This window comes from Panthera uncia, chromosome B1, assembly GCF_023721935.1.
Source record: "Panthera uncia isolate 11264 chromosome B1, Puncia_PCG_1.0, whole genome shotgun sequence".
NCBI lineage: Eukaryota > Metazoa > Chordata > Mammalia > Carnivora > Felidae > Panthera > Panthera uncia.
Genome location: NC_064811.1, coordinates 152,971,277 through 152,990,765, shown reverse-complemented (window position 1 = coordinate 152,990,765; position 19,489 = coordinate 152,971,277). Strand labels below are relative to the sequence as shown.

At 49.0% G+C, this 19,489-nt stretch overlaps 1 protein-coding gene across 1 annotated transcript in view; it reads left to right on the top strand.

Moving 5' to 3' along the window:
* The window catches only part of LOC125922477 (L-gulonolactone oxidase), a 34,872-nt gene extending 23,302 nt beyond the window's left edge, over positions 1–11,570 (top strand). The window contains exons 8-13 of the mRNA XM_049630073.1: positions 1,423–1,530; positions 2,371–2,447; positions 7,807–7,956; positions 8,814–8,978; positions 9,474–9,564; positions 10,338–11,570. Coding sequence (XP_049486030.1) covers positions 1,423–1,530; positions 2,371–2,447; positions 7,807–7,956; positions 8,814–8,978; positions 9,474–9,564; positions 10,338–10,466 — 720 coding nt within the window. The 3' untranslated portion in view covers positions 10,467–11,570. The remainder of the gene's footprint in view (positions 1–1,422; positions 1,531–2,370; positions 2,448–7,806; positions 7,957–8,813; positions 8,979–9,473; positions 9,565–10,337) is intronic.
* Positions 11,571–19,489: the final 7,919 nt, after the last annotated feature.

Below are 19,489 nucleotides of genomic sequence, written 5' to 3'. Positions count from 1 at the left end.
TTGTTTTTCCTCCATCTTTCCTGCTCCCTCCCTCACATGTTGAGTTTACAGTGCTTTCAAACCCCTGATTTCCCCTGCCCCTCACAACAGCCCTGGAAGGAAGGAAGGAAGGAAGGAAGGAAGGAAGGAAGGAAGGAAAGAGAGGTATTACTGTCTTCATTCTACAGATGGAGAGATGCTACCCAGAGGCTTCAAAGGGCTTTCTGGAAGTCACGGCTAGGGACTTCGGGGGGATAGGACAGGAACACTAGATGTGTGTGTGCTAGCATTGGTCAAATCCAGAACCAAAACTGTTCTTCGGGCACATGCCACATGGAAGTCACTGTCCTGGGAGCTTTGATGTAGATTATCTATTTCATTGCACCAGTGCCCACATGTTATTGACGGGAAGACCAAAGCTCAGGTACATGGCTCCTCCTAGGTCGTGCAGCTTGGTAAGCTGCAGACCAGGACTCGAACCCGGAACTCACCCCAAGACCAGTGGTGCTTTTCCCCAATCCCCAGCTTCCCATCAAATACCAAATCTGTCTACCCTTTGGCTCAGAAATTGTCCTGTATCTGCTTGATGTGTTTTAGGGAGACATGATTTGCTCCGTGATCTCATCTCTAGGAGTGCAATAATGAGCCATATTAGAGCAAGATTCTTCTGTTCATTTCCTTTTTTTTTTTAATGTTTTTATTTATTTTTGAGACAGAGAGACACAGAGCATGAGCAGGGGAGGGGCAGAGACAGAGGGAGACACAGAATCCGAAGCAGGCTCCAGGCTCTGAGCTGTCAGCACAGGGCCCGACGCGGGGCTCGAGCTCACGGAACGTGAGATCATGACCTGAGCTGAAGTCGGACGCTCAACCGACTGAGCCACCCAGGTGCCCCTCTCCTGTTCATTTCTTTAAGGACCTGTGATGTATTAGGCAGTATGGAGATAAAGGACGATGATGGTGACAGTGAATGACAATGGAAGGGTAATAATAGCAGCAGCAGCAGCAACAGCTTATGCCTATGCGGTGCCTACCATGTTCGTGGCACCATCATGAGCACTTTCTAGGCATTAGCGCATTTTATCTTCATACCAGTCCTGACAGGGGTACTATTATTAGTCCTCTTTTACAGATGAGGAAACTGAGGCACAGAGGTGTCAGGTACCTTGCTCAAACTCATACCGCTAGGAATTGTTCAAGCCGGGACAAATAAGAAACCATCTCTATCCTCTAAGCTGCTGGGGGAAGTCACCATGCAAAAGGACCACTGATGTCCAGCCTATTACAAGCCACATTCCATGCCATTTGACGACGCTAGGACAATTTTAACTATTTTCTCTTGCTGGGGAGAAACTGAGGCACCTGCGGGCCCTGACTTCCAGTACTTTCCCGCCATCAGCCTGGACCCACGCCGTCTTTCCCTTTGCCTTCTGCCGAGGTCAGGTTCTCGACAACCTGGACAGCCACCTGAAGAAATCCGAATACTTCCGCTTCCTCTGGTTCCCGCACAGCGAGAACGTCAGCGTCATCTACCAGGACCACACCAACAAGGTAGCGACAGCATCATTCCCGTCCTCACGCACAGCCTGCAGAACCCAGGGTGGCTGACCTTTGTCCTTGTCCCGGGTGGTCAGTGAGGTGTGAGAGGGAAAATGAAGGTGGGCATCACTGAGTGTGAGGACAGAAGCAGGCGAGGCGGCAGGGTGGAAGGAGGAAGGAGAGTTGGCCCAGTAAGGGTCTAATGTGACCACAGGTAGGGATGTGCAGGAGTGAGGTCAGGGGACAGCCTAGATGCGGGAGAGGGGAGCAGAGGTGTGGGGAGGCCAGGACAGGATGAGGTAGAGTACCAGGCAGCTGGGCTATCCCTCGGACCACCTCCACCTTCCCTCCAACGCCCCTGTCTTGCCCACCCCCACCTGGACAGGTGAGGAAAGCAACAGTTTTGTCTCTCCTCCATGTCCTTAGCCAATGAGCTGCTTCTCAGCAGAAAAACACAAAACCATCACCTAGGATGAACATTAATGGGCCACGTCAGGCAAAAGCGATGACACTTACTGTGTGTTACAGGGCTGGCATGGGGTTTGTAAACGGTGATCGCTGGACACCTGCCTCCAGGGCTCAGAAGGGGAGGGACAGATGCACATCATCATCTTGTGCAAAATAAAAACATACCTAAAGACATAAATATGCAGGAAACGAAAGGGGTGGGGCATGCAAATTGGCTGGGTCACCAAGAAGTGAGGCTTTCGATTGTCCTGGCAGGTAGGTCACCCCCTCTACACACACATGCAGCCACTCTTGGACACACCTCCCTGTAGGGGGACACTATGATAATAGGTCAGAAAGCAACTGAGCTCTGGCCCTGAACTGATTACAGATTCTTCTCCCCAGCCCCCCTCCTCTTCAGCCAACTGGTTTTGGGACTATGCCATTGGATTCTATTTACTGGAGTTCCTGCTCTGGATCAGGTAGGAATGCAAGGTACCTTCTTCCAGCATCTGCCATGTGCTGTTGAGGATGCGGTCCACCAAAAGAATAACACCCTGGCCTTTATGCATGTAAATTAGGGTCTAGGGCAGTGAATTTTCAACCCTGCCTACACATTCAAATCACCTGGGGAGCTTTTTATAAAATGCCAGTGCCCGCGTCCCACTCTTTGGCCCCCAAGTGATGTAAATCTCATAATGTCCTGTTTTCTACCCCCTTCCCAGCCTGACATCTAGGCTTATGCTCAGACTCCATGTCTGCTGGTAGATACGTAACTCTCAGTGATGGGGAAGGTTTCATGGGTTCTTGAATGGTAACTTTATATCCAGCCAAGACATGGAATGACATGATATAAAAATTTTTTGAAAAGTTTTATACATACAAAATAATATAGAAAACATATTAAAATAATAAGAATAACGTGGGGTGCCTGGGTAGCTCAGTCACCTGAGTGTCTGACTTGATTTCGGCTCAGGTCATGGTCCCAGGGTCGTGGGATCAAGCCCTATATTGGGCTCTGTGCTGAGTGTGGAGCTTGCCTAAGATTATCTCTCTCTCTCTCTCTCTCTCTCTCTCTCTCTCTCTCTCCCTCTGCCCCTCTCCCCCACTCACTCTTTCTCTCTCTCTCTTAAAAAAAAAAAAAGAGTAATGTAATAAGCATCCACATGGTTACCACCACACCAGCTTAAGAAATGAAACAACATGAGTACAATTGGAATGGTCTTTATGTTAAAATTTTTTTAATGTTTATTCATTTTTGAGAGACAGAGAGTACAGAGTATGAGCGGGGAAGGGGCAGAGAGAGAGGGAAACACAGTATCTGAAGCAGGCTCCAGGCTCTGAGCTGGCAGCACAGAGCCCGACACGGGGTTCGAACCCACGAACTGCGAGATCATGACCTGAGCCAAAGTCAGACACTCAACCGACTAAGCCACCCAGGCACCCCAGGAATGGACTTATGAAGTCCCAGACCACACTCTCCAAGGGGTAACCAAGAAGTAATCACTACCCTGAACTTTATGTTTATCACTCCCTTGCTTTTATTTATATTTTAGTTTTATGAATCCTGAAATCAGAAATTTGGTAATTCAGCTTCGATAGTGATAATTATCCATGTTGATATGGATAGCTGTGATGAATAATGATTAATCATTTTTCACTGTATGCATTTATCACAATGCGTTTATCCATATTCTTTTTTTTTTAATCCATATTCCTAATAATGGGTATTTGGGTTATTTCCAAGATTTTTTTTTCGTTTTTCTTTTCTTTTCCTTTCTTTTCTTCTTTCTTTCTTTCTTTCTTTCTTTCTTTCTTTCTTTCTTTCTTTCTTTCTTTCTTTTGCCATTACAAACCATATTGCTGTGAGGATTCTCAACCACTGCTCCTGATGCTTTTTTTTTTTTTTTTTTTTTTGTCTTGAGTATACTCATGAGTGGAATTCCTGGGTCATCGAGCATGAGTATCTTCAGGCTTATCAGATCAAATTGTTCTCCCAAGTGGCTATACCCAGTGACCTCGCCGCACACTGTAAGATTCTCTGTGCCCCACAAGCTGGTCGAGATCGAAATTTTACATTTTCATGTGACGTGTATTAAATAGTATCTCACTGTGGTTTTTAATTCTTATCTCCATGATTACTTGTAAGGTTGTGTGGTTTTTTAGTATATTGATCCTTTAGATTTCTCTTCTATGAAGCACCTGTTCATGTATTTTGCTCTTTTTAAAAATTGGGTGGGTATTTTTTTCTTATTGTGCTGTAGGGTTCTATGTATATATTTTGAGCACTCTGTTTCTGGGCTGCAATACCTCCCTGTTTGTTCTGTCTTTCACTTTTATGGCTTTTAAAAAAAATTTTAGTGTTAGATGTATTTAATGTTAGTATAGTGAAATTTAGCTGTTTGTTGTTTTACCTTTGGGACAGTGTCTTCATAAGAAATCCTTGCCTACTGAAAGGGCATAAGAGCCCATCAAAGGTGGCACTGATGACAGGACCTGGGAAACTAGCTGGAGTTCTTGTCGGTCCTGGACGTGGCTGAGACCTTTGGCACCTGGCATCGGGTCTCCTCAGGGTAGGGGAGCTACAGGTGCACGGATGGGACTCACATTGGAGTGAATAACTGCCTGGAAGGTGTTAGGAGAGAGAAACTCAACACAGGACTTAATGCATCTGGGCAGGCAAAAGACAAGGAGGAAGCCGGCCTGGGGACCACGATCCAGCAGATTATGGGTGGGAGTGAGAGTGGAAAATGCCCCACCAGGCTTTCCCTCTAGCTTCTATCACAGCCTCTCGGCAGCTTTATGTGCGTGTGCCTGTGGAGCCCGATCCCAGTGAGCGCGCAAATAAATTGGGCTCTAAATCACAGCTGCCACTTCCTGGCCCGAGTGGGTGCTCTGTGAGAGCTCCACAGCCTCTGAGTTCAGCCCGTGGGGCTTTGGCTTAGCTGCTTCTGGAAACCGTATCCACCCAGACTCATCCCCGCAGCTCTGGGGTGCACACTCAGCCGTGTGCCAGAGGTGCAAGAATGAATGGTGAATAACAGATTGTACTTGGTGGTTTAACGGCTACTTCACAGTAAGACTCACTGTGTCCCTGCAAGGTCAGGAACCCTGCCTGTCCTGTCACACTTGATCCCCAGTGCCCCAAGCAATGCCTGGCACCTAGAGGAGGCCCCTAGATATTTGTGTAAGAAATACCACATTAAAGGCTTGGTGCCTGTCTTTGAGGAGTTTAGTAGTGGTCCACTGTGGGAGTGATGACGGTGGCCATAGCTGACCAGGACAGAAAGGCAGGCTGTTGGTTGGGAACAGGTCCCTGGGGGTGACCCAGGGCCTAGGCCAAGCTCAGCTCCTGTGGTTAGAACAGCCTACTCCTGGGGGCCAGTGGAAGCCCCACCACAGCCAGCTGGCCTCTAAGATGCCAGAGAGCATCTGCCTTGAGACAGACGGCATCCGTCTCCTACCCCGCCCCTGAAGCAAGTACCCATGTACCCTTTCTGAGTCCCCGGAAACTCGGCAGCTTGGGGCCATGGAAAGAGCATGAGTTTTGGACTCAAGGGGCCCTGGACTCTGATCCATACCTTCACTTCCCTGCTGTGTGACTCTGGGTAAATCGCTCAGCCTCTCTGAGCTGTGGTTTGCAAGTACATAAAGTAGAGCCGCTAGCAACAATTGGGTTGTTTACTAGACATCACTTCCCTCCCTTCTCACAAAGGCTCCTGGTGCCCCCACTAAGTGGCAAGATGCAAGGGTCTGGGTCTGCTGTTCTCTGTAACCCCCATGAGGTGCTCTGAGCACCTGGAAAGGATTTTTGACAGACAATGAGGCGGCCGGGATGAGACCAGGGACAGGCCTCTGGGGAGCGTGGCTCTAACAAGAGGCTACCCGCCGGGAGGGAGAAGTCAAACTAAGCCTCGTTACCAGGAGTCTTGAGTGACTCCAGGAGAGGCACACGCTACAGCTGGCATGATTAGAGCCAGTTCAGCTCCCAGGACCCCGAGCTGGCAGGAGCTGGGTTCGTGAGTGGGATGACTGGACAGGCCCCTATAACCAGCCTCGGGGCTGATGTCCTCTTCAGGTGCGTCTCTAAAAGAATTGAAAACAGGGTCTCTCTCTCTCTCTCTCTGGTTTTTGTTTTTTTTGTTTTGTTTTGTTTTTAGACAAAATGTGAGCAACAGCAAGAGAGAAGGGTAGAGGGAGAGAAAGAGAATCCCAAGCAGGCTCCACGCTCAGTGCAGAGTCTGACATGAGGCTCAATCCCCTGACCCTGGGATCATGACCTGAGCAGAAACCGGGAGTCAGACACTCACCTGGCTGAGCCACCCAGGTGCCCCATGAAAGCAGGGTCTTAATGGCGGCCCTCTTGCACTGTTGGTGGGAATGCAAACTGGTGCAGTCACTCTGGAAAACAGTGTGGAGGTTCCTCACAAAATTAAAAATAGACCTACCCTAGGACCCAGCAATAGCACTGCTAGGAATTTACCCAAGGGATACAGGAGTACTGATGGATAGGGGCACTTGTACCCCAATGTTTACAGCAGCACTCTCAACAATAGCCAAATTATGGAAAGAGCCTAAATGTCCATCAACTGATGAACGGATAAAGAAATCGTGGTTTATATATACAATGGAATACTACTTGGCAATGAGAAAGAATGAAATCTGGCCATTTGTAGCAACGTGGATGGAACTGGAGGGTGTGATGCTAAGTGAAATAAGTCAGGCAGAGAAAGATACCATATGTTTTCACTCTTATGTGGATCCTGAGAAACTTAACAGAAGACCATGAGGGAGGGGAAGGGGGAAAAAAAGTTACGGAGAAGGAAGGAGGCAAACCATAAGAGACTCTTAAAAACTGAGAACAAACTGAGGGTTGATGGGGGGGTGGGAGGGCGGGGAAAGTGGGTGCTGGGCACAGAGGAGGACACCTGTTGGGATGAGCACTGGGTGTTGTATGGAAACCAATTTGACAATAAATTGTATTGAATATATTAAAAAAAGCAGGGTCTTAAAGACATATTTACACACCCATGTTCACAGCAGCATTATTCTTCACTTGATCTTAGCCAAAAGGCCGAGAAGCGATACAGCAGCATCATTCTTAATAGCCAAAACGTGGAGGCAAACCCAAGTGTCCAGTGCAGGAGTGGATAAACCAAATGAGGTCTACGCTTATAATGGCATCTTACTTGGCCTTAAAAAGGAAGGAAATTCTGGCACAGGCTACAACATGGATGAACCTTAAGGCCATTATGCTAAGTGACATAAGCCAGTCACAAAAGGCAAATACTGTATGATTCCACTTACGTGAGGCCCCCAGAGCAGTCACATTTATAGAGACAGATAGTAGAATCGGGGTCGCCAGGGGCTGGCAGGGGGAGCAGGGGAATTGGGGACTTGTTTACTGGGGACAGAGCTTCGCTTTGTGGGATTCTGGGGATTCCTTGCACAACAATGTGAATATACGTAACACTTAGTGCTAAACCTCGTACTTAAAAATGGCTAAGACGGCAAATTTAATGTTAGGCAATTTTTTTTTACCACAATTAAGAAGGAAAAAACCCCAAACACTGAAAACCAGCTAGCCCTCACTAGGAGGGTAGTGGCATGCATGGGGCGAACCAGAAGTGGCTTCTGGAAGTGTTGGGAGGGTGATTTGGAATGCTATCTGCATCCCCAGGAAGGTTTCCAAGCCGCAGGTAAGTGGGAGTGGCAGAGGTTTGGATGGAACCTCCCGCCCTCCCCCCGCCCCCGCCACAAGGTTTGTAAGCACACAGGCGACACTCACTAAGTGCTGGATTGTATGATTACTGATCATCCCTCTGCCCTGCCCCCCTCCAGTTCCTTCCTGCCAGGCCTCGTGGGCTGGATCAATCGCTTCTTCTTCTGGCTCCTGTTCACGAGGAAGAGGGAAAGCAGCAACCTCAGCCACGAGATCTTCACCTATGAGTGCCGCTTCAAGCAGCATGTCCAGGACTGGGCCATCCCCAGGTAGGGGCCGCGCCGGCCGGGCTGCAGGGGGGGTGGTCAGTGTCCAAGGGACCCCCTTCAAGGGTGCCCCACGCAGCCCTGATGCGTACTCTGCCAACCAGGCTCCTGGTCCTACCTATCCATTATGAGTAGGGGGCAAACTGGAGGCTGAGTCCCCTTCCGGCACCCTTGTGCCAAGCTGTTCTACCTCTGCGGGGACAGCAGCCCGGAGGTGGGTCACGGCAGGCTCGGGTGCGGAGTGTGGGGCTTCCTGCCCGGCTTCTTGTTGCTCTGGAGAGCTGTCCCCTACATTCAGTCCCTCGAGGGGCAGCGCCCACCTAGCATGCCAGGGGCTGGGACTCTGCCTTGGGCGGCAGCCCAGGTAAGAACCTAGGTGAGGTCTGTATCCCCAGCTTTCTCTCTGAATGGTCCCCTCTCTGTCTCTCTCCAGGAACAGGGGGGAAGCGGTGCCCAGGGCTTAGGCGAGACCTCTGTTACAGTGTTCAAGGGCTGGGGCACCACTCTCCCAGCGGGAATATTAGAACACGCGCAAGTGTTGCAATCAGACTGATTTTACTCTGTCAGAAAAGGAAGAGGCCAAGGGTGTGGGGCAGCTGGGGCCGGACACCTGAGAGGAGCCCCTGACTGGGTGGGGGGCCCAGGGCAGGACCAGGAGCAGGAGGCAGCTCTCCAGCGGAGACACTCACAGGCTCCATTTCCACGCGGAGGACTTTGAGAGCAACCGCTAAACATGGGCCTCCTAGAAGCCGGGAGCCCCCTGTCCCTGGGGGAGGGGGGCAGGCATGCAGAGCCTCGTGTGATGGCTCCCGGAGGCCCTTTCCCGAGGCCCGGGTTCTGCCCCCCTGGGCTGCATGCAGAGAGAAGACCAAGGAGGCACTGCTGGAACTGAAGGCCGTGCTGGAGACCCACCCCAAGATGGTGGCCCACTTTCCTGTGGAGGTGCGCTTCACCCGGGGGGATGATATCCTGCTGAGCCCCTGCTTCCAGAGGGACAGCTGCTACATGAACATCATCATGTACAGGTGACTGGCTCGCTGGGAGCGGTGGGGCTGGGGGAGGCAGCCCCTCAGCTGAGAAAGACCCTCCTTCAAGGCCAGTTCAGATGCTGCCCTCTCTAGCGAGACTTCCTTGATCCTGGCAGCAGAAAATAGTCTCTCTTCCTTGCGTTCCTACAACTCCCACTTCCTCCCCGTAGTACTACAATAATTCATATTAATCAATAGGTAACGTTCATGTGAATAGCCACCCTGTGTGAGATGGATGTCATGCAATGGCAATTGCATGCCGTCTCATGTGCCTACCCTAGTTGATGGTTCTGACAGCCTGAAATGCTGTGTTGAGAAGGATTCTGAAGACGGGTTTCAGTTAAGCAGAGAAGGGGGCCCCTGGGTGGCTCAGTCAGTTAAGCACCTGACTCTTGATTTCGGCTCAGGTCGTGATCTCATGGTTCGTGAGTTTGAGCCCTGCGTTGGGCTCAGGGCAGGGACAGGGCCTTACCTCCTTCTGCTCCCCACCAGGCCCTATGGCAAGGACATACCACGGCTGGACTACTGGCTGGCCTACGAGACCATCATGAAGAAGGTCGGGGGCAGGCCCCACTGGGCCAAGGTAAGATTTGCCAGGGAGTGGCTCACAGGGCCATCAGCCTGGCAGCTGCTGTGAGCTTGGGGCCCACCAGAGGGCGCCTCTCTTCCCTGTTCGTCTGCCTGACCAAGGCTCAGAAGTTGGGATCCAAGGGCTAAGCAAGTCACAGGAAGGAAGCTGACCCAGGCCCAGCTTCCCCCAACATTCATGTTCCAATAGCTCAGTGATTGTACTCCGTGAAGTCGCCCTGAGAGTTTTCAGAGAAATTTCTCATCTCTCATTTTATTCGATTCTCATGGAAACCTCTGTGAGCAGGGTAAGGCAGGAGTCAGTGAGCCCCTTTAACAGATAGGGAAACTGAGAGTCTTCAGAAGTGATGGGACTTACTAGTTAGCAATAGAATTGGGGGCAGAGCCCTCTCCACTGTCATACTGTGGGGTGGTAAAGGGAATCCAGAGTTTAATGTTAATGCTGTAACACCTTCCGTCTTTACCTTCCAAGAACTTCCTCTCTTCTGTTTGGGTCTTTACATTATGTGTGTACTTGCATGCATGCTTGTGTGTGCAAGCATATGTGTGCACACATACACATGCATGTGTAGGTATGGGTACATGCATTTTGTATGCATGCACGCATGTGCGGTTAAGTGGATACATGTGTGCGCATTCACGCGTGTGTGTGCCTGGGGGTGGGAGGGTCACGTGTGCAGGCATACAGACACAAGGCTGCCTGTTTGCAGCCCCACTGAAACGTCAGCTCTAGGGAACAAGGTCTGTTGTGTCTGGTTGCTTCCACAGGCCCACAACTGTACCCGGAAGGACTTTGAGAAAATGTATCCAGCCTTTACAAAGTTCTGTGCCATCCGAGAAAAGCTGGACCCTACTGGGATGTTCCTGAATGCGTATCTGGAGAAGGTGTTCTACTGAAGCAGAAACAGAATAAATTGAGCGAACCCCATCCCATCCCTCAGGTCCACCTCCAGGAGGTTGAAGGCTCAATGTCCCCACTGGCCTGATGGGGAGCAGACCTCTTTCCGCGGGCCCTCTGCCACGGCACCCACAGCTGCTCCCACCCACAGCCGTGAGCCTGGATCTAGGCAGGGCTCCCCACTCTCTTCCTTCCTTTATCCCTGCAACAACCCCATGCAAGGAAGAGCACCCAAATCTCTACATCTCCTTGCGCCAGCCCTCTTCCCTGAACCTACAGTCACCACATTCTTTCCCAGGAAATAGAGAAACCCTGAAATGTTATGTTTCTTGAAGAGGGCAGGCCTTCGGTCATTCACAGCTTCCACCTGCCGGCTAGTTGTCTGTGACTCCAGGGCCCCCATTAACGTGTGTCTGGGCACAGCAGTCCTGTGTACTGTGTCCTGCCTCCTGTCACCCTTGAGGGTTTTTCAGATGCCCAGGTGCGTGCCCACCTGCCCTGGGACTGCCCTCTTCCAGTTTCTCCCCGTCCCCCTGACCTCCCATCGCCTGACCTTCAAGCATGGCTGCTTCAGGGGATGTTTGGGGAGTGGGACTCTCCTTGCCTTCTTTTAAATAAAGACCAAGAATTGATTCACTCTCTGCACCCTCCTCTTCATCTCCAGGTAACAGGAGGCTCCCTAATTTCCTGGCTTCCCTCCAGAGCTCATGGGTCTTGAGCCTGCCTGGAAAATGTCCTTCCCATTCCTTTTGCAAACTTAGTTTCAACTTGCCTCTGACCTACCACACTTTGTGATCATTCTTTTGTGAGCATTCATGGAACATCCAGTAGGTGTCAGGTGCTTGGGGGGATTAAGAGAACATTAAGACAGGTTTCTGACCTCAAGAAACTTATATGCTAATCTCCTATCTCATAAAAGGATAATATCCATGGTATGTGAGGATCTCTTAACAACTCAACAACAACGACAACAACAGATGTATGAATAGGCAAAGGACTTGAGTCGACTTTTCCCCAAAGAAGATATCCAGATGGCCAGTAAGCACATGAAAAGATGTTCCGCATCACTAATCTTTAAGGAAGTGCAAATAAAACCTCAATGAGATATCACCACACCCATTAGGGTCACTGTTGTTAAAACAAACAAACAAACAAAACCAAAAAACCTCCAAAAAATAACAAGTGTTGGCAAGGAGGTGGAGAAAGTGAAACTGTTGCACATTGTTGGTAGGAATGTAACATGGTGCGTCCATTCTGGAAAACAGTATGGTGGGTCCTCAAAAAACTAAACATAGAATTACCATATGATCCCGCAATTCCACTTCTGGGTATATGCCCAGGACTGAAAGTTGGGCCTCGAAGAGGTATTTGTATACCATGTTCATAGCAGCATTATCCACAATTGTCTAAAGGTGGAAACAACACAACTGCCCCTAGATGAATGAAGGAATGAGTGTGTAACATACATGCAATGGAATATTGCTCAGCCTGGAAAAGGAAGGAAACTTTGACCTATGCTATGTGGGTGAACCCTGAGGGCATCGTGCTAAATGAAATACACCAGCCACAAAGAGAAACACTGTATGATTCCACTTAGATGGTACCTAGAGTAGTCAACTTCATAGAGACAGAAAGTAAAATGGTGGTTGCCAGGGGCTGGGGGAGAGAGAACAGGGAGTTAATATTTAATGGGGACAGAGTTTCAGTTCCAGACCATTAAAAAGTCTGGATGCTGGTGCTGGGTGCATGACAATGGGGATGTGCTTGATAATGCCACTGAACTGTAGACTTAATAATAAAACAATAACACAAAATGGTAAACTTTATGTGCTATATTTCTTATTCCAGAAACAATGAAGAAATTTATATTCTAGTTCAGGGAAACAAAATTAACATGCATAGGACATTAAATAGCAACAGCAGAGATAAGAAGAAGTGTCAGGGGAGTGGCACAGCCATGAAGACCCGGCCAGGGCACTTGGACTCAACTTCCTCAGGGAGGTTACTTCAGCCAGAACCAAGTTCATGACTATGAGAGCCAGAACGATCCCTTCAGCAGGACCGATTATATAGTTCACAGGTCCCAGAGCAAAACAATTAAAAAATTTCAACAGGTCTCCTGACAGCAGAGAATTAAATTAAACTTAGCATCCTTTTTAAAAAAAAATATTTTTTAAATATTTATTCAATTTTGAGAGAGAGACAGAGCATGAGCAAGGGAGGAGCAGAGAGGGAACCATAGATTCTGAAGCAGGCTCCAGACTCTGAGCTGTCAGTACAGAGCCTGGCTCAGGACTAGAACCCACGAACTGTGAGATCATGACCTGAGTCAAACTGGACACTTAACCAACTGAGCCACCCAGGCTCCCCAAGCTTAGCGTCCTTCTGAGTACCAACTGGTCCTGCTTGGAAATGTGTATCACAGGTATGGCAGCTAGTTTTATGTGTCAACTTAGTACACTCTAACACTGAGTTATTTAATCTAGGTATTGATCTGAACATGTTTTGTAGATGTGGTTTATATCTACAATCAGATGACTTTATGTAAAGGAAATCATTCTCAAAAATGTGGGTGGGCCTTGTGCTATCAGTTGAAAGACTTAAAAGCACAAACTGAGGTTTCTGGAAGAATAATAAACTCTGCCTCGAAAGTTCCTGACTGAGTTTCCAGACTGTGTGGCTGCCCCACAGATTTCAGGCTTGGGAAAATCACATGAACCAATTTCTTGCATGAATATGAAATACGAATTGGTTCTATTTCTCCAGAGGACCCTGACTGATACATAAGGGATGAGTAAAGTTAATAAAAAGACAAGCATAGGAGGGAAAAGCCTGAGGCTTTGGAAATCATGGAGCCCAATCTCTCATGTTCTACAGTTGAGGAAACTGAGGCTCAGAGAGGTGAAGAAATGTGTCCAACACCACACAGCAAGTTAAGAAAGGCAGCGTCTTCAAGCCTTTCAACCAAAGTATGTCTTGCAGCCCTTTATTTTCGAGAGTTTGAATTTTTAAAATCTATGAATGTTGCATTCTATTTCATTATGTAATTGTTTCAAGCTTTTGAGTAATATTTTACTTCCCAAATCTTTAAATGGCATTTCTGCTCTAGGAAGGAGTACCATGTTTGTTCTGTGGTCTTCTGGCCCCTCACATCTACCCCAGCAGGAGAAGTACAGATATTAAGGGACACACAGTGCAATGGCTTATGTCTGAAACCTTGAGATTCAGTAAAACTTCAATTCCTGGAATGCTAGGGCAAAAGAATATTCTGGAAATAGACTTTCTAATTATCAGAGAACCCAGATGTCTTTTCTGGCTCAGGCTTTGAGGAAGATAATTTACTCTTCCTTTGACTTGGGATCTTTTGATGCCTGAAGGTCATGCTTCCCCAAAATTCTTTTTTTTTTTTAAGTCGATTTATTTTGAGAGAGTGTGCATGCACATGCACGTGCACGCAGGGGAGGGGCAGAGGGAGAGAGAGAACTGATGCAGGGCTCAAACTCACCAACCATGAGATGGTGACCTGAGCCGAAATCGAGAGATGGACACTTCACCAATCGAGCCACTCAGCTGCCCCACCAAGAGATTCTGATTGCAGGATCCTTTTGGCATTGAGTCATGTGTACTGATCCACTTTGCTCTCCTTCCTTGATTCCTCCTTTACTTCTATCCCAGATTCCCACTGGCCGACCTCTCTTCTCCCCCAGCGGCCCCTTATGGTGTCAGTCTCAGGTAGCATGAGCCAGCTCTGCCCCCTTGGCAAACACTCTCATCTCAGGAGACCTGGAAAGTCATGGGTGCTGAGCTGGGGACCTGTGCTCCAAGACTGTGCTTACAACACTGGACAGTGACCGCCTGCACCATCTAAAGAGACAGATGGAAGGATGAGGAACAGCGTCTCCCCTGGGCCAATGGGAAACTAAATTGTAGTGCAGCATCAGGGCTGCTGAGCCATGAGGGCTCTCAAGGTTACATTTGGGGTGAGAGGTCACTAGCCAGAAGAAAAGGTGCATATCCCACCAAGTAGAGCAGGTGAACTGTGGGCAGCTTCTCACCTCGGGCAGCCACCTAGCCCTCCATCCCACAGGGCAGAGCCAAGAATGGGAGGGGTCCGGTGAGCTCTGAGGGTCTCAGAAGGATGCATCTCCGCCCAGAAATTCTCCCCAAATGCGAAGACGTGAGACATTTAAAGACCCAAGACAGATGATGGCTCACTTCACTTGCAAATGTTTCTGCATGGGGAGAACCCAAAACTGAGTCAACCTGGTCACCTCATGGGCAGGGCCAAGAGGATAGATAAGGGGGTGGGTAGATAGAGCTGACTCGAGGGAGGGGGCATCGAAGGGCACGGGTGTGGGGGACCCAGGGTGGGGGGGGACGGTGTGTGGAGCTGCAACACCACTTTGGGCTTCCCTCAAGGTCAGCAGCCACTGTCAGCCCCAGAACGGGACTCATGGTGCCCTCCTGTGGCAGCCGTCCTGACCCAGCTAAGGTACCCAGGCGGAAACCAAGCAGCCCGGCCCTGACCTAAACTGCCTAGCTGGCTAGTCCCAAACTAACAGGTGGCCAGAAATGCCACAGAGAAGGGAGCAGACCTTGAGAGAGGTGCTGGGGTGGGGGGGTTGGGGGGGGGGGGGGGGTTGCTGAGAGGGAAGAGTTGGTTTTTTTATAATTTAACTTTATTTATTTATTTATTTATTTTTGAAATTTACATCCAAATTAGTTAGTATATAGTGAAGCAATGATTTCAGGGGTAGAGTCCTTAATGCCCCTTACCCATTTAGCCCATCCCCTTAGCCCATCCCCCTCCCACAACCCCTCCAGCAGCCCTCAGTTTGTTCTCCATATTTATGAGTCTCTTTTGTGTTGTCCCCCTTGGGAAGAGTTCTTTATGCAACCATAAGTTTCAAATTTAGAAGAGGTTCCTGGGTCCCCTACAAGGAAGATCTTACAAGGAAGGTCTCCAGTTAAAAATGAGGCCCAAGGCAGGAGCTATCCAAGAACGGGGGAATGGAAGCTGGAAACATAGCTATGAGTACCCTAATCCCAAGGGGCCTTGAACCCATGGACGAAAGGAGCATAGAATAAAGCAGTCTGAGCATACCTGAGCCTGACTTATCTTAGTTTGACCCTGGTTTTCTTCCCCACGCGGCAGGGCTCTTCAGAGACACCTAGACATTTCCAGAAACTTCCAAAAGAAAATTATCAAAATTTGGGTGTGGTTTTTTTTTTCACTGTTGACATCCACAAATGAATGCCTTTACACCCACACGGAGGGAGAGAACGATGTTCAAGATAACTGCAGGGTATTATTTTAAAGGTCAATACCTTGTGCACTCCATGCGGGTGGGCTGGTGACTGGATGCAGGTTTGGATTTGGAGAATGAATACCTTCCTTTGATGCCGTCAGTGCATCTCTGTGATTTTATACACATGCCGTCATATGCAAAGAGGTCAAAAGTCTCTTAATGAAGGTAAGGCTGAAGTAAGTGGCCCGCCTGTCACCAGTTACTGAATTGGGCACCAGAGAGGGACAGAGACCAAGAGGAGATTGAGGGGCGAATGTCTGGTACTAGTTCAAGGTCAGCGTCTTTGCTCCCCCACGTGCTGGAGGCAAGGGATGAGAGCAGGCAGGTAACGCTGGCATCCTCTCCATCCCCGACCCCAGCCCCAGTGAGCTCTTCCCACCTTGGAGCGACCCCGACAGGTTGAAGGCAAACGTTGGCTGTCAGGGAATGGGCCTCGGAGCGGTGGGCGTGGGCAGGAGGAAGTGGGCAATTTGCTGTTGCCCACACAGCTCTGAGCGATGCCATAAACCTGGAGGATTATGACCGAGGGGTTGAGAATCTCCCAGAGGCAAACAGAGAGTTCATTATTAACCTCGTAAATCTGCTCCATGCGGTCTGGCATTTACTGATAGTACACTACTTGATTTGGTAATCATTAATTCCTTTAATAAGTGCTGCGGACCTGAGTCCTTTTCACATTGCCTTCAGAACGATTTCGTATTTCCTGGTTTTGCCAAGCTGCTCTCTTACAGCTAGAAGATACCAGGCAATGCTGGGTCTGGATAGGTTATGAACGGGGGGGGGGGGGGGGGGCTGAGCAGCTAGAACGGGGCAGTGAGGCAGAATCAGATCGGGGTTCAATCCCTACTCTGCCAACTTACCAGCTGCATGGCTGTGAGTAAATGGCCCCAATTATCTCTGCAGCCTGACTCTTAAGTGACCTCTCCCCACGACACTCCTTGTCCGGGCCTCATGCTTCATTGTGGATAAGAGCTTCTGGAATCTGTTAATTGTGGAGTTTCAACTCATTTGGGGGCACAAACATGAAATAATCTGATTCATTCTAAGGACTGTGCCCATCACTAAACAACATCTCAAGCAGACTGTTTAACTTCCTGGAAACATCACAGTTAATAAAACAGTCCGTTTTGTTTACTTTAGAATGTCAGTCTAATACCCAAACCTAGACTCTTCTCCTCCCCTGTGAGGGGAGGGGGGGAGGAGGGGAGGGGCACACTCTACCCTCCAGCACACCCCCAGCCCTGGGTTCTGAGAGCCCAGAGAGAACAGGAAGGGGCGTGGTCCAGCTCTGGACCCCTCCCATCCTCCGCTCTCCCAGCTCCAGCTATCTTGAGGTTATCTGAGGTGGGGCGGGGTCTTGCTTGGTCTGGTCACCGAGAGGGTTAGTGCAAGGTGGCCTCTTCTCCTTGTAGACAGGGTAATAGTTTCCTTGGTCGGCCTTTGAACTTCGCTTGGACACCCGTAGAGAGCAGTCCTTCTGTCTGACCTAGACCCCTGCCAAGCAGTCCAAGCCTCCAGCCCCCTCTCGGTGGGACAAAGGTACTGTTATATGGTGAGCATTTTCCTTTGATCCTGTCATCGTGACTCTGTGATCATCTGGAGATGACGTCAAAAGCCTAATTGGAGGCCCTTTGGGAAAGTGAAGCCCGAGCCAAATGGCCTTCCATTGACCCACATCCGCCACTTAGTGGTGAGCTCTGTTCCGCATCATGGGCAGCTTCCTGGCTCTCACCCCTCCTCTATTCCCTGCTACTTCACTGAGAAGGGTGGGCAACCCGAGGTCCCTTACAATAGCCCCTGTGGGGCACAAGGAACAGAGGGCAGATGTTCTTTCATCCAGACCCCTGGGTCACACACTTTTCTAATGAAGGCGACTCCTGGAAGCCTTTGTAATGTGCCTAGAGAGTAACCGTGGGACCTAATGGAATTACATGAAGCAATTGGCCCAAGTTGTAGAGCACTTTAGCTGGCCCACAGCTACTGGTACAGTTGCACAAGCTGCACACTGCGTAATTCCGGTGTCATTTCACCATGCAGTGAGCAGATTCCTTTTTGTTACAATTCCCTGGCAGAAGGCCATCAAGTGTCAGCACAAGGCCTAACTGCAGGTTGGTGGTGCCACCCTTTACCAGGCAGATACTAAGCCCTCTCTTCTCAGAACATCTGGCACTGTTCCCACTTTGCTCCAATAATCCTAGAAACCAAAAACCCAGGGCCGATTAGCACATGGTCCCCCTGCCAGAATTCCCCACATCTCATCCCTGCACCTTGGTGATCTCATGTCCTGCCTTGGTTTTTCTAGTGCCTCAGGCCAGGACTTCTGTCAGGGATGGAGAGACATCCAAGGACCCTCAACAAGGCCACCGTGCAAAGGGGGAAAGAGGATGGACAGATTGGGTCCCAGCAAACTTCAGAGTAGCTTTAGACTATCTTTTAAGGTGCTAGGCTAGGACAGTTAAAAAAGTTTTAATGTTTATTTATTTTTGAAAGAGAGAGAGAGAGAGTGAACAGGAGAGGAGCAGAGTGAGAGGGAGACAAACAATCAGAAGCAGCCTCCAGGCTCCAGCTGTCAGCACAGAGCCTGACAGGGGGCTTGAACTCACAAACCACAAGATCATGACCTGAGCCCAAGTTGGACACGTAACTGACTGAGCCACCCAGGTGCCCCTAGCCTAGGAAATTTAAAGTAGACTGCATATGGACGCCTGGGTGTCTCGGTTGAGCACCTGACTTCGGCTCAGGTCATGGTCTTGTGGTTTTTGGGTTCGAGCCCCACATCAGGCTCTGTGCTGACAGCTGGAGCCTGGAGCCTGCTTCGGATTCTGTGTCTCCCTCTCTCTCTGCCCCTCCCCTGCTTGTGTTCTGTCTCTGTCTCTCTCAAAAATAAATAGACATTAAAAAATAATTAAAAATAAAGTAGATTGCATAAAAAGCAACATGTAGATACTGTGGCTGCCAGCATCTAGAGACATAATAGGAAACAAAAAATAAATTTTGAAATCTGGTATGTGACATTAATGTGATGTACAATTTACAATGAGGGTCATTTTAGCAAAATGCCTTCTGAGCTTGTAACCCTAATTAATACAGATCATTAAGTGAATCATACTAACTTTACTCCGAATTTCCTTGAGACTAATACTAAAATACCAGCTTCTTTGATGACCTAAGCCTTGCAGTCTGTTCCTTGTGTGGCAGAGGTCCTTATAACTTAAAGAAGGGAGAGAAAAGGAACAGGTGATGTAAGAATATTCTAAGCTTTTAATTTATGATGTAGACTTAGCTACAATCCTGGAATGCGGCCAGATGTTTTTTTCTTCGTGCAAAGTATATTTGATGAAAAGAATTCTATGGCTACAAAATACTCATAAATGGAAATGCTTAGTAACTTAACGTTGAGGGAGGTACCACAGTTAGGTGGGGCCACCTGCTGGTAGCATGGGGTACTGCAACCCAGCCAGCCGGCAGACTAAGAAGTCAGATCTCACCATCAGAAAAAACCCAAGTGGAAGAGAAATCATGGTGGAGGGGACAGATGTAAGTAAGGGTTGTATGGATTGACAGCATACCAACAATGTCACGGTGAAGGCCGTGCCACAGGAATTCCAAGTGAAAAGGAAATCACCCCGTTTTGTCTTTTGGGGACTACAGTTTCCATTAGGAAAATAGCAATTGTATATTAAAATACCCAGTATGCCTTATTAGTACCCTCT